Genomic DNA, 26,249 nt, shown 5'->3' with positions numbered 1-26,249 from the left:
TGTTAGCCTGGCATCATTACTACATCTCGGAGGCGGTTGGTGTAGGGGCACTGGCTGCGTGCTGTTTGTATATGCTGTTTCTGGGGACTTCATCGGTGTCACTGATGAACGATAAGCTCTGTCTGGCCACGAAGCTTGGTGGTTTTTGGGCTGTCTACCAAACTATAATGCAGAGGATGTTATGGGGGAAATTTCAACATCTCCCTCAAGGAAAAAAGAAAAAAACCTCTAATTTGTGAATCATCTATTTGAAGAGGGAGGATAGACTTTGCAATTCGGGGAATTAGTGGAGAGTAATTCCTTTAGGACGGGACATGGAAGTAAGGCTGAAAGGCAGTCTAGGAATGGCAGTGAGCGTGTTGCGTTAGCGTGGGAAGTGATTCGACAGCATAAACTCTTGCTGGGGGAAAGGAGCTTATTTTTTTGGTAAAATGGGAACTCTGATACTGGTGAAGAACTGGGATTTGGATACTTGCTTCCTACAATATGAATTTGCATGATGACCTGGGAGGCAGCTCTGGGTCCAGCTGTGTTTGTCTGAAGGTTCCCCTGGGTGTTCTCGGCTTTCCTCCCAGCTCTGCAGAAGCTGGGAACGCTCTTGGATTTTTCCCATTTTGTGCTCTGTGCAGGACTTCCTCTGACATTCAAGCATGCTGCAACAGCTTCCTCTACTGTATCCTTCCCTGGGGAACATCTGAAACGCTCTTTTTATATGTGAGGAACTTCTTGGAACTACTTTGTTCTTGCATGGCTTGGGAAAGATTATTTTTTTTAGCTGAACTTCTGCTGTCTTGATTGCTCTTGTTTAATCTTTCCCTTTCAAAGTCCGAGTCAGAAGGTAGTTGTGAAATATTTTGTCTGCTAGATGAGTGTCTATAGATATGAGATGTATTCTGTGTTGACCAGAGCAGTGGAAAAGATTTTTATGTTCTAGGGAATTATGAACCTCCAAAAAACTCAAAAGTTTTCCTTTAAACATGGGTAATTGTCTTTGGAATAACCTGTCCCTCCCACTTCATCCTGTTTCTCAAAATATTGTAGAAATGAGTTGTTATAATGGTATTGTAAAATGAGGCTTTCATTCTGATAAGTCTTCTCTCTCTCTCTCCCAGTGAAGGTAAAATGGTTGTGCACCTCTTGGAATGAAGTCTGAAGTTTTGTCATGTTTGAATTGACAACTTGGTCAAAATGGAGCAAGTAGCAAAAAGGAACAAGTAGTAACGTAGTGCACGATGTAGCAGAGCTAGATAGTTCAAACAGGAGAAATTTACCTGATGTGAGGCAGTGCTGGAGCCGAGGAGGAGTTTTCTGATGCACATTGGCTGTGAGGAGGAACAACAGTAGGACTTGAGGAGTGGGCAAAACTGTAAGAAGCTGAAGAGGAACTTGAAATGTCTCCAGCTTGATGCTGTAAATGCTGGCTGGAAAGTACATAGGACAATAAGCAATGAAAATGGTTCCATAGTGTCTTTCAGGCTTGGCCTGTCAAGGTCAAGAGTGATCCAGGTAAAATGATAACGAAACTGATTACTTCATGCGGCCAAAACTCATGAAACATTTTCATCCAGTTGTTATCCTGTTAACTATATGTTGCTCTGAGAAATACTCTTGCTGTTTTTCTAAGAACTGCTCTGGTATGACTGATGCTGTATAGATAAGATGTAGATGAAGGAAGGCACTGGAGAGAGCTGAGCAAAATGTGCCTGAAGTAATAGATAAAACTTAACGAAATGCCGCAAGTAACATAAAACCACAAACACATCCTCCTCCAAACAAAAACCAAACAAACGAAAAACCCAACCAACAAGCATCAACAAAAGACAGCTGGTAGAAAAGGAGCCATGTTGAGTAAAAACCAGACGGTAACACTGCAAGACAGTAATGCAGCATATGCGTCCATGTGTTAGTTCTGTTTATTGCAATAAAGGCTGGAATAAATTCCTGGCCAGAGAGACCTGTGTGAAAGAACTACTGAACTGTGAAAATCCTACATCTGGCTTGGCTTTCCTCATACAGAAAGAGAAGACCTGAATTTATAGCAGTCAAATTAATCATAGAATCACAGAATGGTTTGAGTTGGAAGGGACCTTAAAGATCATCTAGTTCAACCCCCCTGCCATGGACAGGGACACCTCCTACTAGATTAAATTGCTCAGGGCCTCATCTAACCTGGCCTTGAACACCTCCAGGGATGGGGGCATCCACAACGGCTCTGGGCAACCTGTGCCAGTGCCTCACCACCCTCTGAGCGAAGAATTTCTTCCTAACCTCTAATCTAAATCTCCCTTCTTTTAGTTTAAAGCCATTCCCCCTTGTCCTGCCATTTTCTGATAGAACCAAGAGTCTCTCTCCAATTTGTAAATCTTTGTAATTTAAATTTATTACACTGGTGACAAGAACCCTTAAATCATCACATGGGACTCTTTAGACTGATGATATATTCACAAAGGTGGACAGAAACGCTCTGTGAAGAGGCGAGCCAAGGCACAGAGAGACAACCTCAGGTTACCGCTATAGCAGTGGGGTGTGCGTCTAGGCCTGTGTTCCCTGTGCCTTAGCTCCAGTCACTAAGTTCTGCAGTGACTCCCACTTGAAAATTTCAGCCCGTACTGTGAGGAAGCATTGCCTCTAAATCAGCAGAGGGATGTGTTTTGGCTGGCTGTGTGGCAGGAGGTAGGAGCTGGAGTTCTGTGTCTCCGAGCTGCTTGAGCATCTGTCAGGCCAGCTGTGTTCCAGCAGTGCCAGGGAAGGAGCAAAAGCAACCCAATAATTAAGCATTAGGAGAGGGTTTGCTTTCTCTTCTTAAGCTTTAACTTGATATTTTATTTTCTACAGAACAAAGATGTTTCTTTGTGCGTGACCAAGGAATACAGATAAGGAGGAAAGAGCATCTATGTCCTCATATTTTTTGTTCAAAAGCAAAGTGCAGAGAGGTAGGACTTAATTGTAGCAGTCCTTGAGATCTATTCCCTCTTCTGAGGATTTTGTTTTGAAAATAGTTACACTGTGGGGTTTTTGGTTATGTCTTACAATCTCTCTGAGGCAATTGGAAGGAATGGTATTTCTTGTCTTGCATTTTTGTTAGACATCTAGGGCTAAAATAGGTCCTATTTCAGCAGTCACCACTCTAACCTTATGTGCTTTTTCAGCTGGGTATTTTGACTTGCCTGTGCATCGATTCCAACGGCTATAGTGAAAATAACAAAGGGCAAGTAGTATTTCAAAGGGTGAGAATTTCTCTTCAGCTGGGTATTTTGACTTGCCTATGCATCGATTCCAACCGCTATAGTGAAAATAACAAAGGGCAAGTAGTATTTCAAAGGGTGAGAATTTCTTTTGCATATCTTTTCTGAACACCTTTTTTTGCCTGCTGCGAAAGGAGCTTGTTTTTGAACAGCTTCCCAACCCTGTCTTGTTTCAGTTCAGGTTTGTTTACCCTGTGGGTGTTTGTAATGAGGAGCTAGGAAGACAGAAAGGAAGATTTTGTTTGCTACTAGATACGTTTTTGACAATTTCCTAATTTGTTTTGTTAGACAATTTGCTAATTCATATCCATTGAGTTGCTTAGAGCTGTTGGTAGGTACTGGGAAAATGGAGCTATAAAACAAACCCTTTGAAGCTATTACATCTGTATAATGAGACAGTCTTCTCAAAAGAGATGGCTGAAAATATGAAGTCTTTTATACACTGCCTTTGTCAGGATTATACTAAGTTGCCATTTACTTTTTGATGTGCCTGTTGATCCCAAGCAGAATCCAGGTGGGTGGAATGTGTGGGACTTGGCCTGTTCTGCCAGAGCTGATGGTGTCTTCTGTGACTGGTAAATCAAAGCACCAGCAGCAGCCCACCAGACCTTGATGCCTTTTGCTAGTCACGCTTAAGTCATGAAGCAAGTTTACTGATAGCTTCACGGCGTTAGCTTCCTTCTTTCCGAAAAACACTCTCCAGCTGCTTACAGTGCTAGTAAATAGAGTAGCCCAGATACGGAGTTGTTAAGTTTCAGAGCAGGTTATGCACGGACTGACACTGCCTTTCCTACTATCGCCTTGTGAGCTCTTAAGTTGCCCAACTTTTAAAATGTTGGGCAATTTAGAAAGGTGTGTCATAGCTAGCTCTTGTCAAGAGAAGAAATTTATTTCTTCATTCTGTGTGCCTTAGAGCTGTTGAGTTATACCATCACAGTCCAGCGTGAGTCTCAGCTAAACAGTGTAAGAAAATCAAGCTGGAAATGGTTCAACATGAAGCATGGCTGGGGTGCTCTAGGACATTGTGGTCTCTGGGAAAGATAGGTTTGCCATTTGTCGTACTTACGTCACTCTGCAGTCTGAGGTGCCTCCAGCTTTGAACAGAATGACCTGGGGAGTGTCCCAGCAGGGCTATTTTTGTTTTCCTGCCAGACTGCAGAGAAGTTGCTTGTGCTATTGAGCTCCTGTAAAACCTGTAGAAAATATGACCTAATATTTACAGCTAACCTAACCACATCTAGATTGAAAATATGAAGTGTGCTTAAGAGAGGCTTTCCAGCCAGACAGGACTAATAACTCTTTACAATTCTGCCCAGTGGTAAATGATTTGAGAGCCTGTTCTGACAAGTCCCATGACAGAGATGAGTCATTCTTGGAGGATAAACAAATCTGCCCAGATATTAGATTCTGATATGCTCAATAGAGCCAAAGGTCAGAAGAGAGATGGCATGGCATGATGAAAAGATATTCTCCAGTGTTCACTGATGTATCAGCTTGGAGTTTCAGGGTTGTTCTCCTTACCCACGTTTCCCTAGCAAAGCCGCCTTAGACCTATTGTAGCGAGAAACTTCGGTAACCTGGGGCTTTGGGCTTTCCGATTAGGTTTCTGTGCAGATGGAAGCAGAACAACGCTTAGCACAAAGCAGTCTCCTATGTGCATGCCACTACTAGATCTGCCTTGGCCAAACTTCCAAATTAGTACTTTTTGGATAGGCTGAGTCAGAGGCAACAGCTGCTCCTGCTGAAAGGATGAAAAATGAATCAGCTGCAGAAGGCTTATTAGTGAACGGAGGATGCCTACCAGGACGGAGCTTTACAGTGACTTGGCTAGCTTGGGATCTTTCCATACATGCATAGGAGGACAGGACTTCTTTCTGAACTCTAAAATTCTTGGTTCAGAACCCCTCTGAGGCTAGGACAACCTTTGAGCAGATTGTACAGTCCAAAGTGTCCAGTCCCAGAAGGAACCATAGCAGAACTGGGGTTAGAAGGTAGGCATGAACTGGGCTGCTGGCTGAGGAGGAGCCGGGTGCTGTGTATTGTGGGTTAGCTGTGACTTCCAGAATTCCACCTTGCAGTGAAAGGAGAGCAAAGGAGTCCTGCAGCTGCCAGTGTTAGCAGCCAGGTGATGTGTGTCATCTGGAGCTCAAGGGGCCATGCTGGAGCCCACGATGGGGATTTATTTGGGGAAATTGCCATAGCAAGAGCTTATAATGCTTTATTAGCAAAAGGAACCTGTTTACTGTAGTGGACTGAAGCTCAGGGAAGGGCGGAGTTTTGTAGTCACGTGGAAATATGCAAGCAAATTATGCATCCTGTGGCACTGCTAAATTGCAGGTCTCTTGTCACTTGCTGTTAAATGAGTTTTGCTCTGCCCTATTCTGAAGGTATGTTCCCTTCAAAGGACTGTCTTCACCTAGTGTCAGTAAAGGGATTTATTTCAATCAGATCAGTCAGCACAAGTCAATCAGCTCTGTCCTCCCAAAATCCGGTGTCCTAAGTCAGCATTAACACCTGGTAGCTATGTTTTTTCTAGGTTATCTCCTCATTGTTTTGCTGAAGAGGTAGATGGTTTTCCAGAGCTGATAGTGTTTATCAGACCTTTATCCTAAAACAAACAAAAAAACCACTGTTGGGGTATTACTATGCTCAAATTGAAAACTCACCTAGGAACAGCCAAAGAAACAGCAGGGTAAATGTGCAGGTCACCTCTGAATTCAGACCAATTTTTAGGTTTGTAGGTTTCTGGAAAGTGGCGAGCAGAGACAAGATGAGAAATCAAAGCTGTGTGAAGAGCTAAGCTGAAGTTTAAAATTAGCACCAGTAATTGAGGACATGGATGTTATATGAGTTCAAATGCCGTGCTAATGCCTTTTCTACTAAACTGCCTCTATGCAGTAGGTCCTGTTAGTTCCTGCGTAGCTGCCTGTTCCTTTTTTGAAAATATGTCAAACTATTTTGACAATTCTGTTATCTTTTTAAATAATCGTTTTGTTTTTGCAATGCAAAACAAGATCTAGAATTGGGTGAGTTGCCAGTGAGAGGACAGAACGCCCCTGCTGAGTGTTAACTGCCCCTGCCCGGTGTGGTGAACACTTTTGGGCTTATTACGTTTCTTACCAATTTGAAACTGAAGCCAGCGTCACTTTATTTGACTAAGAGAGTCCTCCTAACTTCTGAAAGGGAGGAAACCAAAAAAATAAAAGGCTGGGTGCTGCCATTTGGGTGTGAGGGTTTGGGTTTCAAGAGCAGAATCCTGGACTCTGCAGATCATATAAAGTTGTTACAGCACTTGGTAATTTTCTTCTTCTAATGTGTGGCAGTGATTGTAGGGTGGCTGGAAGAAGGCATGGGGAGGCCAGAAGTGGCCTGGGATAATAAAATGAAATTGATGCCACTTGGAAATCTCCATTGTGCCCACAGGGGAGAGCAGGTTTCTGTATTACACCGACTGTTCTGGAGCCACTGTACTGCTCACCCCACCGGCAGCCCAGGTGCAAACTGTTTTAAACTGTCCTGGCAGTGCTGGGTGCTGTGAAGTACTGCTCAGCTGCTTGGGATCTGTGCTGGACCGGGGCAAGCATCCCTAGTGGTGATTATAATTTTTGTGCAACAATAAGATTGCTTTATCATAAGATCATAAGAGCTCTTCTGCAGTTTTCCTTGTTTGTTTCCCCCCCCCTAATTAATGTTTCCAGAAATGGGTTTATCAGTCTCAGCTTTGTTTAAAAGCATCAGGTTTTGATTTTACAGTTTGGAGTTATCCTGAGGTCTGAAATACCCAGTCCAGATGAGAGCCCTGCTGTTGTGGTGGGCTCTGCGCAAGCATAACACGAAGCCAGCTCTGAACAACTTGGCAGTGTTTGTCTCGGAGCCTGTCAGGCTGAGTCATATGGATGGGAACGTGTCTGAGGGGAGCTCATTACAGGTGGGCCTATTATGGGGGAAACAATACCATTTTCATAGTGAAGCAGTACGCTTCCAGAGAGGCAGATGCAGTCTGGTTTGCTGCTGGAGCGCAGGTGGGCTTTGGTTGCTGCTTTTCATTGCGGACATCTTCCCTTTGCATATCTGGCTCTTCTGTTAGCCCTGGATCTTGTCTTGTTTTCCCCTGCACAGCGTGGGGTCAGTGAAGTCTGTACCTCTGCTTTGGAGGGGGAAAGGAATTCGAAAAAGAGAAAATAGTTCCTTTTTTCTGCTAGAATTTTAATGAGGGATTTGTATAACCGAGCAGTGCTTTCTAAGGTGCAAACTTTTTTTTTTAAAAAAAAAGCAAAACACTACACTTTATATTGAGACAGTGTGTAGCACTCTAGAAGCAGCAGTGGCAGCTTCACGTAGCCCAAACATTTTGACTCTTGGAGAACATAAATAGAATTTGCATTTAAGAGCAAGATTTGATGCCAATGGTGCTCTTTTTAGGAGAGAGATAAGCCACTGGAAAATAAATGTATTTATAATGGAAAGGAAGACAAGACCCGTAATTAATGTGGCACTAGCAGGCTTCCTCCGTGGTTGACTAATCACAGCTGAGTGTTAATAAGCACAGAGTTTTTTTAAATACTGTTGTAACATGTTAATTAAGATAATTCGGCTCCATGTGTCTCTTGAGTTACCAGATGGCGACTGCATTGGTGGAAGGCTGCAATTAGTCTTTTCTTCCTTCCTTTTTTTCTCCCCCTGCCCTAAAAAAAAGTGTGGTGGGGGGGAGGCAGGGTGCTGGGGGAGAAAGGCAGCTTTGGCATATATGGGATGGCTGTGTGAGGGGTGCCTGTTAGTGTACACAACGAAAGTGCTTGTCTAATATGTCTAATTATATAAATGCACAGCTCTATGATTATATATACAAATCTCTTTGCTTTGGTTTCTTCTCATTTACCCGCATTACAACATTAAGAAAAATAAGCCTCCTCTTCACAATGTGTCCTTGCTAGGGAGACTGTAATTTCCCAGTAAAGGTTCCTGTCCCCCTCGGTTTGATATTCTGTCTCTGACTTCAGGGTAAGCAGCATCTGGAGCCAGTAAAGACAGAGAGCTTATTTTTCAGTGGACTTTGGCCTCTGCTCAATACACCGAGCCCAAAAGAGGGTTATGTTTTGCAGTGTGTTTTTAGGAAGGCTTAAAATATTTTAGGGGCAGGGTCGACTAGAAGTGTGCGTGCTCACAATAGAGGCCTTTTATTGACTTCTGCCTCCTGCAAGTAAAATATAGAGGCTCTTTAGCCTCAGCTGTTGTGACTGGGCTCCGGCAGCAGCTGCTGTCTCGGGCTTCTCCCTCTGGGAAATGACCCATCTGCTCATGTGCTAGAGAAAGCCAGCGTGCTGGAGAGGAGAAGGTTCAAAATCTCTTGTCCTGGTTCCAGTCCTCATCTCCACCCCAAAAATTATGGACAGGGGAAAATCTGGGCATCTGGTAATCTGTCTTTTAGTGTGAACGCTGTCTCCAGCTAGAAATGCAGAGGTCTTGCCTACTTCCAGCTGGCAGAGGCTAGCTTCAGTCTGGGTCCCTCTTCAGGAGTTGTATCTGCAGTTACTCTATTTGTATAGTTAAAATGTTAGCATGCTTGTGGGCAGTGAGGAGAAAAAAATAACATAAACCTTGAGCTACCTGAAAGGGCAGCAGAGCATGCTCTGCCTCTACCTGGAAGACCCTGTTTGTTAGGGAGGGGGCTTTCTAATGACTGCAGGAGACATTTGTGTGTTGGAAGATAATTTTATGTGGGCTAAAACACATCCCCCAGTTGCTGGATGTTGGGAAAGGGTTGCGATTTGAGTACAATTCCCAGAGTGCAACCACAGAGCAGGTCGCTGCTGTGCTTCCCAGAGCCAGCCTGCCAAGAGAAACCCCAATCTAAAGCATGAGGCTCTTCACGTTCAGCACAGACCTGCAGTCACAATGGTATTTATCCACGGAATACCTGATGTGCCATTTCCTAGCCTGGTATTAGTATTAATCCAAATGCTTGAACTAGGGAGAACAGTGAAGGAGCAGAGGGTGCAGAGGGGGAAACAGCTGTGCTGAAAGCTTTCTCGTGCGTCCAGGCAAACATCACTGGTTGGAAACCCAAAGGTATTTAGCACTCAGAAATGGAGCTGTGCTCTGACAAGCTGGAGCGTGTGGGTGGAGGTACTGCTTTTGTATCTACCATCTTGTGCTTTTCCTAAAGCACATCCCCTCGTCACTGCTTTCTCAACAGGAAGGAAGGTGTGGGTGAGGAAGAGGCAGCAGTGTGATCAAAGCCTGTCTGGGTGCTTTTTCTCTGCAGGCCAGCTGCCTGGGTTATGGTTTTGCTTTGGCAAAAGATGGTGTTTATTTGATGTAGCTAGACTGAAAAGGGTATGAAATGATACAGGCGTGCTTCTTACTAAAATCCAACTGCTTCTGAGGCAGGGATTTCTGAAAGGGGCTTCTGCTGTTTGTATGTGTGCGCAGGGGAAGAGAAAAACAAGGACACTGTCTGGATTTCACACGGAAAGCAAAGCTGTCTGGTCCTTCTGCCCAGCCCTCCCATCATCTCCCTCTGTGCAGAAGACTCCCAGAACAAATACCAGTCCAGATGTGCGTGTGCCTGAAGGCCCTGGTTTAAAAGGAAAAATCCTCCCCCAAAGAGGGGCTCACAGAATTGTTTTGTTCTGCAGTCATTGTGTCACGCTGCAGCAGTGCTGGTCGTGCCTTGCTGCCCCTAAGGGTGGTGCAGTAGGAGGCTTTTGGGAGAGGGGCCTGGTAGCTGCCAGTGTGCTCTTTGAATCAAATAGGTGGTGGTGTTTTTTTCCTATTTTCCTACCCAAGGTGGCAAGCCACTCATAGCCCAGGCTCTTTAGGACATAGGTGAAGTCTTCGTGAGAAAAGGAACTAACTTGGACTTTTTTTTTCTAGTTTTTCTCTTGGTGTATAATGGGTTTTAATTCTATCAAGTGCTAGGTAGTGATCTGTCCCCTAGTGAATGCAGGAAGATTTGGAACAACCACTTCCAAGGGGAGAAAAGCAAACAACAAACACCCTAAGTTTAAAAACCAAGCAGACTTTGACTTGCATGGAAACTTGCACAGGGTGTTCTGTTAGGTATAAGCTGAAGCACCGTGGCCTGTCTGCAGGCCCTGGGAGGCTGATGTGCTGCCTTTGTTGTTGCTCAAGATGCTGCTAAGAGAGCTGGGCAAATCTGGCTGGTTACCCTGCTGCTCGGCTAAGGACAGCAGTGACACTATTATCTGGTTGGGTCACATTCATGCTTCTCTGAGTACCAGTGAGAGCGGTTGGGAGTATGCCCAATAAATTAAGATATCCAGGAACTGGGCTAAGGGAGGGACAAATTATTTCCTTATTGGCTTACTAAACAACCAGGAGATTAGCAGAGAGGTCAGATAGTGCCCTGCTGGCAATAATTGAAACTCTGAAAAGAGAGAAAACAATGTCTCTCTTTCTATTAGCAAACACATCTAGAGCCCTTGCTAGCAGAGTTGTTCAGTGACTTCCTGAGGCGAAACTAATGTTCAGTGCCACTCCTGAGCAGGATCTGTGGGCAGGAGGGAATCCTCTGCTAGAATTACCAGACCCTCTGAAGCCAAAATCAGCATTACTGCTGGTCTCTGGCTTGCACTTCTGGACCTCCATCTGGCTGCCTGCATCAGGCTGTCACGCTTCTGTTGTAAAAAAAGCATTCTGTAAAAAAAAAAAAAAAAAAAAAAGGCTTGTGTTGAATCTGAAAAACAAGTAACTGGAGGGGAAAAAACAAAAAGCTGATGGTGCAGGCCAATTCAGGGCACTAACTTGGGAGAAACAGTGAACTTAACCGTGTTGTTTTTAGCGTGGTGTTAATTAAACCTGAACCTAAGGTCTGAGATGCGGAAAATGGGCAGTCTGTGCAGAAGGCTTCAACTGCAGCTGGTGTTTCTGATCTCACATTTAACTGTGGCAGGACCTAGGCTGAAGAGGAGTAGAAAAGGAGGATTGCCCTCAAGAGTTCTTTAGAGACTGGGGCTTCTGAAGATCCTTGCCAGAAGTTAGTAATTGCTTTTGCAGTTCCCTCTGTCTTACTGAAGTGATGCAGACACGCAAATTATCCAAGCTGAAAATCAGAGGCCTGCATAGCAGGGACAAGTAATTGGAAGTTATTCCTTCTTGTGTTTATTTTGGATGCCTTTCTCAATGTGTTATGTTTCTATAGCTAGTGGCAAGTCCTGCCTGAGAGAATCAAGATGGACAAATTTCAGAGAACCAGAGACTCTTGTGAAGAAGTGCTCCTTACCACTGCAGGATTTGATGTGGCAAAATTTAGAAGACAGGCAAAGGCAGAGACTTCAGACCAGGAGGGAACTCATCTCTGTGACAGGAGATACAGGCAAAAAGACACATTTTAAGGGAAGACAACCTTTCTTAAGCTGCTCAATGAAAATCCTACTTGTAGGACAGTCAAGATAGCACAGGAATGTTAGCATAAGACTTCTAATCCCAGCATGAAGCAAATCACATATCATTTAGTACAGGGACAATTTTAACTGGGTGCTTCTGTGTTCTCCTTGACAAAGATGTTTGCTCACCAGACTGGACACTTCGGTGCTGGTATGAATCAATCATGACAGGTTTGACCAGACTATCCAGGGGAATATTCATCTTGTTAGGTCAAGAGGGTGTTTTTTGTTTGTAGGATGATTTGTACGGGTCTTACGAGGAGTGGCTGACAGAGCTGGAGGTGTTTAACTTGGAGAAGATAAGGCTCAGGGGAGACCTTATTGTACTTTACAGTTACCTTAAAGGAGGTTGTAGTGAGGTGGGCATCGGGCTCTTCTCCCAAGCACCAAGTGATAAGATGAGGGGAAATGGCCTCAGGTTGTGCCAGGGGAGGTTTAGTTTGGATATTAGGAGAAATTTTCATTACTGAAAGGGTTGTGCAGCATTGGAGTAGGCTGCCCAGGTCAGTGGTTGACTCACCATCCCTGGAGATCTTCAAGAAACGTAAATGTAGAACTTAGTAGTGTGGTTTAGTGGTGGATGTTAATACTGGGTTAAAGGTTGGACTAGAAGATCTTAGAGTTTTTTTCCAACTTTAATGGTAACATTAGTTAAGTGACGTAAATCTTGATGATGAGGAAAAAGAAGAACAGAGCTTAGTATCTTCCAGTTCTGGTTTTCATTTGAAAGGCCCAGGGATGCTAACATATCTGAATAGGGCACATGTTGAGGGGATCCAAGTGAGGAGTTGTCTTCTAGCCTGGGCAGCAGGGCTTCAGGCTGTTTAGTGTCAATGTGGTGGATAACTGAAACATACAGATCTGAAGGCTGGGTAGCAATCTGCCAGCCACCTGTTAAGAACAGTGCTAGCTTCTTGTTGGAGATTGTTACGGAAGTGGCCTGGTTTTCCCCCAGATTGCTTCCAATAAGCCTTAGCAGGCACTTGTGAGCTTCCTAGGATGCTGCTCTGAGGACTGTCAAACATGCTGGAGCACTTGTGTGGTCAGTGAGGAGTTTACCTGAGGCCTAGTCTTGCTTCCTCTTCAAATTGCTGGAATTCGGGCTTGACTCAAATAACAGCAGCTTTAACTTGTCAAAACTACTCCTATCCTAGCTTTAGTGACCTTTATGCCTTGCTGTGGAGAAGTATAGGAAACCTACTGTACGTTCAGTGCAAAACATCCCTTTGTTACACAATGTTTTCCCAATCTGTCCACCCACGTAAGGTGAACAATGCAACGGCTTTTTCTCCCTTAGTTACAAACCTACAGTTATGTGCTCTAGCAGATGATTATTAGTATGTCTTGTTCTTTTTTTTTTTCTTTTAAGAATGTATTAAATTAAGGAGGATTTGGTTTTCAACTCTATGGGGTCAGACTACTCAGCAAAAAAAGGTGAGTGGCTGAAATACAGTTCAAGTGTTTGGTGCAGAAAGAGATATTTAAGACCCCTGATAGGATCTGAGAGACTTTGTTAAAAAAATAAAAAAATAAAAAATGCAGAGTGCCAAAAAAACCCACAAGATTGTAGTGAGGTATCTGCCTTTGTTACCCTGGTACAGTACTAAATCTGCACAAAACAGGTCAGTATTCGGGAGCCTTTATATTTCTGTGGTAATTATCTGGTCAGATTTAAGAATATTTTAATTTTACATCGTGTGTGTAAATGGTTAGTATTGTACTTGTTCCTTGCCACATCGATCTGATTGTGTGTGGGCTTGGGAGATGTGCTCACCTCTGAATTTCACTCACAGAGATCAGGTGCATCCTCTGTGTTATGAGTATGTAAACCCCTCACTCTGTTATCAAACGAAGTTCTCTTCTTGCATCTGTGGTATTGTCTGTGACCGTGGTTTGGTTTTGAGTAGCTTTTACATTGTTTGAAATGGTCTGTAGCTCTGCCTCAGAGGGTGCTGGTGTGGTGACACTGCCTGTGGCTACAACAAAAAAAAACAAACAGTTCCTTGCAGTTTTGTGCTGCGTATTGTCAAATTGTTAACTGTTACTCAAAAAAAATTGTTAACTGTTACTCAAAGAACGTAAAAGTACTTAACCCTCCTTTCAAGGAGGGTGATATTCTTTCGTGTGACCTAGGCACAGAAAAATGGTGCTCACAGATGATTTGGTAGGAAAATGGGTGGAGGTGCATACTGGCTTAATATTTTTTCACTTATCTATTAAAAACCTTGTCTTGCGTTTTGGTGGACAATATATTAAACACCTAATATTTTGGAACTGCAGTTGCAGAAACTCCAGTGCATAATTTTATTCTGCCAGTCAGTCTGGAAATGACAGTTTCTTTACCTCTGAACAGAGTTCACCGATGCCCCAAATGTTTAGTCTTCTCATCAGTTAGCTCCTTCCTGTTTTCCAGCAGCCTGTGTTGGCAGGGAACCAGCTCTCTTGGGAGATGTCATAAACTTCAGTACCTCTTGGAAACTGGGCCGTGGGGAGCAGCACTCTGCCCTCTTTGCGCACGAGGCTGCGAAGTTCAAAACCACAGTTTCTTTGCATCCTCAGAGCATGATGAATCAGGAAGCTGGGAATAACTGCAAGCCTAGGATGTCAGTAACCTCCTAGGAAATCGATAATTTATGTAACTTGGCTGTATTTCTCTTCGCTGCCTGGCATGTATGTTTGTTTTAAGATGTCTCATAAGCTCTGGGGTACTTCCAAGAACATGTGTTTCAGGGAGGAAGGCGATGAAACTCCTGCGTGTTTCTTAGTATCTCAAATACAAGCATATACCTTTGAGAATCTAGGCTGATGCTACTGAGAAGGAGGCGTATGTGGTTACAATATCTGTTCTTAACAAAGTGTCAAAAATTCCTTAAGAGGAATTTTTATAACCTTTTGGGAACCTTCAATGTATCCACCATGTGCCACCCACCTTTGAACACTTGCAAGGAGTAAATTTGTCTGCCCTGGTTTTGCTGTGTCCTTTGAAATCTGCCCAGCCTTAATTGGGCTGAAAAATCCTCTCCATTGTTTAGTTCATGTGCCTCAGAAAGTGTTGGACAGTGTGCCAAATACCCAAACAGTAACGCTAGCCTGGGGCTAGGCCACACAGCAGCATGCAAATATCACTGGAGGTTAAAAGCAAGCAGCCTGTTTGGGAAGCGTGAGCTGGCAGAAGAGCTGGACCAGGCTGCCTGCTCCTGAGCCCTGTACTGAACCCTCACAGCACAGCTGTGCTCTGAACTGCTCCTCTTCCCGTCTGCCTGCATCCTCCAGCGGCAGAGCCAGGATAAGCCTGTTCTTCTGTCACAGTGAAGGTGGAAACTATTTGTGATGTTCTTGGGTGCTGTGGTGTCAGCCTAAGGGAGAAGAGGGAGGAAAAGGAGGTGACTAATTCTGCAACCTCTTCTTTTAAGAGGAGGACAAGTCAGGAATCAGCTGTTGGAATCAGCTGAAGCTCTGGTTTAGGGGCCTTGTGGAGCGTGTTGTTCCCAGCGTGACCCTCTGTGGCGCCCAAAGGGCCGAGTCTGCTGCAGAAAGGCCCAGTTAGCCACATCTCCATATCTCTTCCCCTGACTGACAAAGGCCTTAAAAGCAGAGGGGCCAGCCTGCTCGGGCTCCTCCGGAAATGGGAAGCTCGTGTGCAAGTGTGGGAAAATTCCTGCTGGAGCAAGGTGGCGTGTGGGAGGCTCGGGTGGCTCCTGAGCGGTTCCAGATGCCTCCTGTGGCCTAAAGGTGCAAAGGGAAGTTGTCCCTGGCTGCTGTGGTAACAGGAGGGTTTCCCCACAGCTCTCTGCCCGTTGCCTGGAGAGGTGCTTGTTAAATGGCTGAGGGTATTTCTGGTGCTCAGACGGGTCCTTGCGATTTAGCAGGAAATATCTCTGTCTTGCAGAAGCAGCAGGGCACTTCTGCATGCCTAAATGTGTAAAGAGGCTGCGGCTTCAGCTGATCTGAAGTGTTGGACAGGCTTTAAGCTTTAGCCTCATAAGGTAAAGTGTTAAAACCTTGGTTGCAAAATTGGAAATGATTACAGAAAGAAAAAATAAACGCAGAAGAGGCAACAGTTAACACTCATGAGGGACAGGACAGTGGCTTCTCTGAACCTTATTTAAGAATAAATCTCCTCAAGAACAAAGTCTTATTGAAAGGCTACTTCTTAGACCCCTGTTAACCTTTTCTCTCAAGAAGTAAATTGAATTGCAGTTACAAAGCTGGCAAAACTCATGCCAGAGGGTTATTGGCTTCACTCAGCACTTCATCCTGGGGTTTGCTGGCATTTACAAGGCGCTACCAATGATGCATTCACATGTGATTAGGTTCAAGGGTCACTCGCACTGCGGCAGTGTAGCAAATTTTTCCATAGTGAGCAAGTCTCTAAAGTTTTCTTACTCTTCTTAGGTCCTGCACAAAATCCAGTTAACTGAAGTTTGCCCAGTTGGGTTTCTCACCTGCAGGCAGAGCCTGCGATTGTGTGCTCCAGGGATTAGTGTGCTCCAGGGATTAATGCAGGCCTGGATGACCATGCTGTGGTAGAACAGGGAGGGTGGGTTGCTTGGTTTTCCATGCCCCAAAATATCTCTGGAGGGATCTTTGATGTATTTTCTTCTGTGAACCTTGAGAAGCTGATCTGGATTTAAAGGGAAAAAAACTGGAATTCTCACTCCTTCAATTAGGTAAATACATAGCATGGGAGTGTATTGGGGCAGTTCTGCAGAGTCACCGAGAGCTGCCAAAGGGGATGAAATCCTAAGCAATGCAAATATCCTGTTTTCAGTGCAGTTTCCTCATTTGTGGTTTGTTGTTTTTATTTGAATGGCAACTGAAAATTCTATGAGAAGTTTTCTCACACTTACTATGTCAGTACCCATTAGGATAAGGGAGATGCAAGAAGAAATGTAAAGTGTTTTCAGTACTTCAGACTTCCTGTAATAAGCAGAGGGTTGTTTTAGAAATATGTTTGTTAGTTGTTTTTTTTTTTTTTCAAATAGGCTAGAATATGTGGTCCTGCTGCAGCAAAGCTCTGTTCTCATACTGTTGTGGTATATCTGTATAAAATAGCTAAAATAAGGGAGTTTTCAGGGTACATTTTGGGGCAGCTCTGTATCTTGACATTGTATCCATAGCACAATGGAGTGCTTGCATCCTTCATTCATTTCAGTAGGAGGGGGTCTTGCCCTTTTTTCCCCATCAGGCTTGGAAGGCTACTTGGGAAGCCTGGCTGTTAGCTTCTCCCCTCAGTCACTAGTGAAACAGCTGTGGGGAAAAGATAGCATCAAGGATTTTCTGGGCCTTTCTTGTACAGAATCCCAGTTGTAGCAAACTCATACATCACTGTACAAAAATATCACCAGTTTGATGCCTGCCAGCTAGACTGTACAACCAGGATAACAAGCAGTACTTAGCAATCGCAAAAGACATGTTGGAGGCGAAACTGAGCAGTGTTCTCTGCTGCTGTGTAACAATCCTTGGTTTTGGTAGTTTCTTCTCAATACAGAGAGCCTTCATAGGTGGAAGCTTGCCTGTGTGACACATCTGTTGTGCAGCAGATGTCTTCCTCTGAGATAACCTCTGTGATGCTTTCTCTTTTTCTAGATTGTCCCCAGCCACCACAACCTGAGAATGGAGGCTACAAATGCCACCCTAGTCCCTGCAACGACCCTCTGACTTCGGGCAGTGTCATAGAGTACCTGTGTGTTGAAGGCTACATGCTGAAAGGAGACTACAAATACCTGACCTGTAAGAATGGAGAGTGGAACCCCGCCATGGAAGTTAGCTGCAGACTCAGCCCGGGTGAGTACTCGCTCAGTCCAGTGGGACGGTCAGAGTTGCTCTTATATTGGCTTTTCAGATTCTCCCTAGATAGTCGATGTTGTGCTGAGGCAGTCCATACAGCTGCACTCATTGCTCCAGCAATTCTATGAACGTAACTCACAATTACAGCCCTTTATTAAAAATGCCCCTTCTGTAACAGCCCATCAAATGCAAGCTCAGAGTCAGTCATGCAAGGAGACATCCCACGGGAAGGAGTGTAAAGGAGGCAATGTGTTACTGAGGTGGAGTTTCTTTGGCAGCTCTCATCCCAGAAGCGGGGCAGGCCCTAAAACTGAAGCATTTTCCATGCTGTCCCTCTTCGCCTCTGATGGATTTGACAGTACCTTCCTGTCCGCATATGTGAGAGTATGTAGAGCTGATACCCTGCTTTGCAAACAAGTTAACTAACTGTTGGCCTCCTGTGGCAGAGCTTCATGGTGCTGCTTTGCACTGTACTGGCAGGAAAGGACATTGCTGACAAATGATTTCTGCTTCTCTCCATATGGAAGTGCACAGCTTTTGTTTTGTGGGTCTCTCCCAGCTGAACAGGAATTCCTCCATCAAAGCAGGAAAGTAAAAAGATTTGCAGGAAAATGTTCATAATATAGCTCTTAGTTGCCAGCTGTTCTTCTGCTTTTAAAAGCGTGTGTACTGGATAAAAGGAGAAGGCCCTCCCCTCTTCAGTTTTGGCCTGCTGGTAGAGTTCTAAAGCTCATCCTGAGACAGCAAGATGTGTGCTCTGGGATTTTGTCTTGTAATCCCTAAAGCAAAATTTGTTAGCCTAATCAGAAGGAAACAAACATCATCTTCAGGCCCCTTGTGGAGCTCACTGCATATCTGTGAACTCTGGAACATCGTGTCCTGTCCCAGACACGCTGTCATCTTGGTGTCTCTGTCACAGCCACTCCAATAGCCCCTTCCTGTGACCTACGAGGAAGGGGAACTGGGAGTTCACCTGGCAGCAACTAGATCCCGAAGAGGCTTTTTGAATTCAGCATAGGCTTCCTTTCTATAGTGGTCCCCCTTCCCCTTGCTGCACCCAGGCGGCAGAAGAAAGCTTTGCAAGTCAAGCTCCCTGGATGGCATTCCTGCATAGCAGCAGTCCCTCAGATTTCTTTAGCATCCTGTAGGGTTGGTGGCCTTGTTTAAAAAAAAAAAAATAAAAAAATACGGGGCTTCAAAAGCCTGGCCAAGTGAAGAAGCTATTGTTTTGACAGCACAGTCTTTGCAACAACTGTTTGGGGTCAGAGTCAGCTGAGGTTTAACTAGCAGGTCTCTTTCACAGAGCAAAAAGGAGGAGGAGGGCAACTGTAGAGAGAAGAGCGATAGGTCTTTAAATGACTGGTAATGGGTAACATCCCACTTGTTCTGTAAGGAGTAAATGAAATCCCAAGCAGTTATCAAATGTTTTGTGTAGCTCTGAGCACAACAGTCCCATAGCCTTCCAGCAGTTTCTTTTATGAGTTAGTGAGCATCTTGCTGGAAACTGAGAAGGTGGATGTGCTGAAGTGTACCCTGCATGGTGAGCAGTTTTACAGCATTGTGTACTGATACTGAAAATAGAGCACCCCTATCTGCTTACCCTCTTCCCTGTCAGTATACTCAAAGTGCCCTGAGTAATCATGAAAACGGAAATCCTTACTCAGACCTATTTACCAGAGGGAAAAACGTACATTAGACGTTTTTTCCTGGGGCTGGTTCAAGCTAATTTTGAACCTGTTTTCCAGAAATTTTTCAGAACAACTAAACCAATAAGTTTAAACCCCAAAAGAAGATGCAGAAAATGCAGACTTTTTTTCAGTTTACATGCCTGTTTTGGGTACAGATTTCAGGCTGCAGGCTTAAAAACAGTGGTCCTCTAGCTTTTTCTTCTTTTGTTTGCGTGTTCTTTTTCCCCCTCATCTTTACTTGCAGGTTCGTCCTGCATCCCACTGCAGTGTGAGAACAGTGCTCCTGGAGAACGTGATGAATGTAGCAAAAAGGAATCGATGAATTCCGTAGATGGGAATGTCCCGAATGTGAAAAGGACAGTAGTATATGCTGATGGGGAGGTGAAGTGTGTACAGATCTCTACCAAAGACAAAAGTTAAGGACAGAGATGACACATCCACAGTCAATTCTGTGCTCCAGGGAGGTGAAAGGGCTAGTGTAATGTTCTAGGCGTGATGCGAACACTCAGCAACACGAGCTCCAGGCCCTTCTCTGTCTGCTCCCAACTTATTCACGTCTTGCAATGGACCTCTAGAAGACAAAATGTTTCTAGTACAGTCATACAGTACAGCTGAAAAGGGGTAGGAAGAGGTAATGTGGACAGGGTATGTGTATCTAACACTGAAAACTCAGCATCCTGAAGCACCACGTCCCTTCCCGCTCAGTTTCCTGGGGTGTGTGTCTATGTGAGAAAGAAACTGTGTCTTAATGCCAGGCCGGGTGACTTCCACCCCATTCTTTCAGGGGACTGTTCCGTTAGCCAAGAAAACCCATTTTCTGGAACTTTTCCTATTGTTTGGCCTAGTAGAATAGCCTGCTTATTGTGCTAGACAATTACTTGCGTCGCTGGTGACATCAGGACATTTCTTAGCTATTGCTCAGACAGATTTAAATATGACATGACCCTTAACATAACCTCCCCTCTCTCTGTCCCCATGGCCTCCTTGCATTGCTTTTCTCTGCGTTTACTCTCTGTTTTTCCAGAAGACCCTTATGTTTTTGCATGTTTAATGTTCCCTTTACAGCTGATGGAGAGGGGTCTGCTTAAGCTCTCAACTGTTCTCTGTAGGAGAGAACTGTTCTGCCTTGACTGCAGAGGAAACTTGGGCTCCTCACATGTGCACCCATGTGTAACTCTTGAGAGAAGGCAACACAAATGTTACTACTTCCCTATGGCAATGATTTAAGGGAGTGGATCATTTTACCTTGTATTCCTCTTGCTTTTGTAGAAAAGGACTCCCCGCCAACAATCGGAGTACCCACGCTATCCATAGTAGCCTCTACAGCAAGCTCTGTCGCCCTGATTCTTCTCTTAGTTGTGCTGTTTGTTTTGCTGCAGCCGAAGCTGAAGTCGTTCCATCACAGCAGGTAAGTGTAGCTGGGCTCAGTGGCATCCTGCTTCTTTGCAGCAGAAACCCATTAAGGTACTTCGTTTAGGCCTTCAAAAAAACAAACAAAAAAACAACCCTGGGGTGGTTTTGTGGCTTTCTCAGAGATCATATATCCTTGTATCATCATGAGCCAAGCTCTAGTTTTATTTGCTACATCTTCCCATCTCCAAACAGCCCTGTGAGTCAGTGGGATAAGGGGCAATTCCCACAAGAGGCTATTTTTAGTAGTGTCAGAAGGCTCATCAACTAAGCTAGAGTCTACATTTAGATTATAAAGGGCAGGATGGCGAGAAGGACTGGGGACGGTACAGTTTAATTTCCAGGAAAGAGGAGGCAGTGTTCCTGTGTCATATTTAAGCCACTGGCCTAATAAACTCAGAGCTATGTGGCTATGACATCTTTCTCTTTACTTGCTGATTTGAGCTACCTGTCTGTGCGTTTCCAGTTAGAAGGCAGAGGACTCTGGGTTTTACAAAGTTTGGTCTTGCTGCCTCCCTTCTGACTTGCCATAAACACAGTGCCTGTGTAAGAAGGTCCTGCCCCACACTGCTGTGTTCCTCACCTTGGTGGCACCTCTGCCCCGTGGTTCAGCAGTAGCCTGAAACAGTGGTCTGTAACACCCGCCTGCGAACACCATTCTACCATGCCACCTAATGAGTGGTTTCCTTGCTCTTTTTCCTTGGTCTTGAATGTTAAAAGTTATGGAGCCCTCTAGTTTGTCTATAGATCCATCTCCAGCCTCTTCTGGCCTTGGATGACCACCAAAGTAAGTGTCCAGGTATATGTGCTTCTCCCCCAGTCTGTCTCTGAGATTGTCTGGTCCTGAATTCTGCCAGTATTGATGATTAGATACACGTGCAAATCCCATGTGGTTCCCTGCTGGGGGAGGAGAATTCTCCTGGCCTAGGTTTGTGGATGAGAGAAGGGACCCCGCTGTAACATCGCTGTCAGCTGAGGTCAAAAAAGTCACTGTTGGGCTCCTCCTGAATGAACTGTTTATGCTCTTAAATAAGAGATTTGGCTGTCCAGCAGCAGGAAGGTTCAAATTCAGTCTCAGGACTCTGGCCCATCAGCCTAGGTTGATTCACACGGTGACAATCTAAGAGCTGTCAGCTCTTAAACCCTTGCCAGCAGTTATCTCACCAGCAGCATAGGTGGTAGAACAGACAGTGCTTGGTGTTTCAGAATAGAGCAGTGTAATAAACTGAAATCAACTGCGGTCAGAGTTCTCTACCTACAAGCAGAGGCTCTGAGTCAGATCTTTCTCAGATTTAGCTGTTGAGGCAGGAGGCATTATAACCTCTTCAGCTCTAGCTATTAAATCCGTCAGGCGCTGTGAATTACAGTCCCTGATTGTGTTTATGGCAATTGGCAGTAGAACTTGTTTAACCTCAGTAAACCACCATTCATGTTTGTCCATTCTCCCCTAAAAAAGTCAGTGGTGAGCATTAGAGTTCCACTGTGGCAGAGGTGGGAGGCTATTCTTGGTAACATACATATAAAATATAAATGTTCAACTTGTTTTTTTTTTTTCCCCCTTTTGTCTCCTTCTTTTATTTTTTGAGGCGAGAACAAGGAGTGTCTGGGGACCAGGTCTCTATCATGGTGGATGGTGTCCAAGTGGCTTTGCCATCGTACGAAGAAGCAGTGTATGGCAGCACAGGGAACTGCATTCCACCCTCGGACTCCCGGGTGCAGATTGTGCTGTCCGAAGGAGCTGGGCAGAACGGAGCCAGAGAGATGCAGCAGCAGGACCAAGGGGCTTGCAATGGCCTTGACAGAGAAGATGAGGCCCCCGGACACTCTGGACTGTGTGAAGCCAGTGGCTCTCAGCGCTCTGAAACTGTTCTTGTGCATCAGGCTGCTACCTCTTCCTGGGTAGCTGGCATGGCTAGCAGTAGACCTGTACAGAAAGAACTCCAGGATTCAGAAAGCAGTGACATACAGAGCCTTTTATCACTCACTTCCTCTGAGGAATACACAGATGGTATGTGGCTTGGGCAAGGAGCACTGTATGAGACGTTTTTAAGAGTAGGTTCTGCAGTGTGACCGCATAGCATGAAAACAGCAAGAAATACCCATATGTACGTGTCCGGCACCAGAGGAGCTTTGGAAACAGTCTCTGTGGCATGTTTCGCAACATAAATGTGCGAGCAGTAGTTAATACCTTCTTCTGAAGTATGTGGCTTTGAGGGGAGCCTAGGGCAGTCTGAAAAGACTGTTGGCGTTCTGCTGCTCATTCTTGTCTCAGCAAGGGATTTGCAGAGAAATGCCAGCCTCCAGCATTGTGGAGGCCTTCGCATACTGTGCGAAGGCAGTAAAAGAGCTGCGTTTGTGGAAAAACAAGTTGGTGAAAGTGGGAGGATATGCCTGAAATACAAACCCCTTGTGATGTTTAGGCTTCTTCATTTTTAGATCACCTTAGTAAGTAGCTTACTGCCACAGTGCATATGGTGCTGCAGCCCTGGCATGTGAGAAAACGTAAAAGGGGTGTGCTTAGTACAGGGCAGAGGTGCTGCTCTGTTTAATGGCCCGTGTATCTTGCATTCTTGACTTCTGTTCTGCCCCAAAGGAGTTGCTTTACAATGATGTGAAGATGCAGTTTAAGATTGCTTCTGCAGAGACTGCTGTGTCTTTAGGCAAAAAAATGTAACTGGCTTGTAGATAGCTCAGGGCAGAACTTTTTTCTGTGCTGTCAAGTCCTCCAGCCTTACTAGTGCCACCCAGAAGCCTTGCAGTAAAAATAGTTAAAGGGGATTTCCACTGAAGGGCGGAAGTGGCAACGTGTCCTGAGACATTAAACCTCCGGTAAGCAAACAGTGGAAACAAAAAAGCAAAAGTGGCACTTACCAAAAAAAATAAAAAATCTACAGTGTAGAAATTAGAGGGTGTTGCCTCTGCACTGTGTCATTTTTATCACTGCCTGGAAATGAACATTGCCTCTGATGCAAGTTGTACAGATAGCCCCAAATAGCAGGAGGCCATAAGACTTGTGCTTACAGCTCAAAGATGAGGAAGCTGCAGCTGCTGGAGGAGGTTGCATTTCTTCAGGTCAGATAAGGCCAGGTGTGATCCATGTACCCCCAGCCATCCCTGACACAGCAAGAAAATTCTCGTCTCAGACATTTTGAGAAGCTAAGAGGTTGGTGAGGTTATGAGAAAGAAGAAAGGGAAGTTATTACCCTCTCCTACGCAATATCGAGGCTTTATGGGAATACTTTTTATTTTTGTGGGACTCCCGGTTCAAGAGGAATGTGGAGAAACTGAACAGGCTCTGTTGGAGGCCTGCCAAGATAGGCAGGGGCCTGGGAGGGAGCTGGGCTTAATATGGTGAAACACAAAGAGTAACTTGACAGATTCAGACTGGGCATTAGGAAAATATTTCCTGCTAGGAGGGTAATGCAGGACTAGACAGCCAGGCAGAGAGGTGATGGAGTGTCCCTTCTTGGAGACTTTCAAAGCTGGAGGTGGTGATGGTCCTGCTTGCAGAGGCAGATTGGACCAGAGCCCGGCAGAGGTCCCTTCTGCTGTGCTACAATGACAGGAGGAACACTGCATTATCACGTAGTGAAAATGGGAGCCTGTCTTGCTATCAGCAGTAGATTTTGGTGTGTGTTGAATGACAAAAGCTTGACATTTTCTTTTTTTTCTTTCCCCACCATTCAGATATTCCCTTGTTGAAGGAAGCATGAGGCCTGCTGTATTTGCCTAGCCTTCTCCCCTTGGATTTCTTCCTCCTCCCTTCCCCCTGCCTTCGGGACAGAAGCACTCTGTGCAGCCTTCCCCATCCTCGCGAGCTGTGCCCTGGATACCTCCAAGCAGAGACGCCCTCAGCTGAAGATCCAAAGGATGTCACCAGGTTGCCTCCTGGATGCACCACTGGGGCTGGTGCAGTGCTGGCTTCCCCATTCCGTTTGCATCAGGGGCTCAAGGAACGTAGTGGATTTGAGCTCTCCTCTCCTTTTTCCCAGCCAGATGTTTGACAGCAGTCTCTGAAAAGAGCTGCTCTTTTCTTGTGCCTTTCTCCTCCTCACACCGGCTTGTTGCAGCTTATCAGCCTCTCTAGCCCTTCTACTGCCCAGAGAGGGCTAAAACCGCTTGCTCACTGGGTGCAGACAGTTTATATATACGTATATATGTTATATGCTCTTCTTCCAGCATCCTCTCTGTAATAGGGCAGGACAACATGCCTCACTGGGACTGACGCTGGGCTTGGGAGGGATTCCAGGTAAGGGGCAGCTTGTAATGCCTAGAAGTGTCTCAAATGAGATGGGCCGTGAGGCAACTTGGCTGTGCAATAACAGTTGAGAATTGCTAGAGCACCGAAGGCTGAGAAGTCCAACGTGTAGGAATGCCCTCTGCCCTCTTCTCAGCAAACACCTCTGCAAGAGTCTGCTCCTGAAAATCACTTCTGTCTCTTCTACCTGTGTAGCCCACCTGGTTATGCTGTGTTTCTGGAAGCTGTGGCTGGGACTGTACTGTTGATAAAACAGCCCTTTCAGCTTTGTCCTGTGCCAGAGTAGCTCCTGATGTTAAGATTGTTGGGAGAGTCTTGGAGAAAGGACAATGGTTAGCAGCGTCCAGAAAGCTTGGAGGATCTGACTTTCTGTGAGCCGGTTGCATTCACTTAGGCATCAGGACTGGAACCAAATTTGTGGCCCCACTCTTCTGAATAAACCCATTTCCAATTGGCTTTCCCAGTTAAGGTTGTTCTGCACTAATGCTTAGGTTCCTTTGGTCGGATCTGCAGGCAGAGGTAATGCTTTCAGATGTGAGCTGGAGGCAGTTCACGTGTTTGCAGCTGTCGAGAGAAAAATGCCCATGGGTGGTGAACGCTTTGTGCCACTGGTGCAATCCCACACTACCTTCCCAGTCACACCAGGTACTTTGTTACTCGAATCCTGGGTAACTGCCACCTAAGAGGCTATTGTGTCTTCCTAGCTCCATATAGCAAGAGTGCTGTTTTGCCCTAATGGGCCTACAGAGAAGGGCTTCTTTGTTGTGTGGTTGGGGCACAACCACATCTACAAAGTCTCTTCTGAATACAACACAGCTGCCCGTTGCTGCAAGGGAAGTTTGGCTGCATTGACAGTAGTGCCCAGGGACACCACAGCTTAATCCTGAACCTAAATTTTAAAGATTGCTTTAAGTTCTTGCAGCAGGGAAAACAAAGTACAAAAATATGTATTCCTCTGCCCCCCCCAGTTATCTGCCAGAATATCCTGGTGGCTGTTAACAGGACTTCGTTTTTGCGGGAAACCAAGTTCATCTGGGGTGGGTGATACAATCACAAAAGCATGGAAGCTGTAGGGTTCTTCAGAGGGGTGCTCAGGAAACTGGGTTCCACAGAATTGGTTTCAGCCAGAAGAGTTGGCTTCTTAAAGGCAGGTACTTTGTCATAACTGTCTCGAAGTAACCAGGAGAGTGCCCTGTGAGAAGCTGCTAAATTTTTCATTTGAGTTGAAGGAGCAAAATGTCATGGCCTTACACATCATGTGGTAACTTACAGGTAAATAGGGATACTCCCTTTGCTGCTTTGCTTTTGTTTTGTGACCCTTACTATCCTCATTCTTGTTGCTCCACAAATATGTTGGCAGAGCACTTGGTAGAAGTGACACAACACCTTTAAAAGAAAAGAATAATCACTGCGGCTCAGCTCCAGTTCCTGGAAATGGGGACTGGCCGTA

The 26,249-nt window shown here is 45.2% G+C and overlaps 1 protein-coding gene across 8 annotated transcripts in view; it reads left to right on the top strand.

Annotated features, from left to right (window-relative positions):
- Positions 1-25,047, top strand: part of SUSD6 (sushi domain containing 6) — a 76,853-nt gene extending 51,806 nt beyond the window's left edge. For all 8 annotated transcript variants that reach the window (XM_040557254.1, XM_040557245.1, XM_040557249.1 and 5 more), the window contains 4 exons: positions 17,243-17,440; positions 20,401-20,539; positions 22,128-22,549; positions 24,229-25,047. In XM_040557254.1, coding sequence (XP_040413188.1) covers positions 17,243-17,440; positions 20,401-20,539; positions 22,128-22,549; positions 24,229-24,254 — 785 coding nt within the window. In that variant the 3' untranslated portion in view covers positions 24,255-25,047. The remainder of the gene's footprint in view (positions 1-17,242; positions 17,441-20,400; positions 20,540-22,127; positions 22,550-24,228) is intronic.
- Positions 25,048-26,249: the final 1,202 nt, after the last annotated feature.

Source organism: Cygnus olor, chromosome 5, assembly GCF_009769625.2.
Source record: "Cygnus olor isolate bCygOlo1 chromosome 5, bCygOlo1.pri.v2, whole genome shotgun sequence".
In the NCBI taxonomy this organism is placed as follows: domain Eukaryota; kingdom Metazoa; phylum Chordata; class Aves; order Anseriformes; family Anatidae; genus Cygnus; species Cygnus olor.
This window is presented reverse-complemented; position numbering and strand designations above follow the sequence as displayed.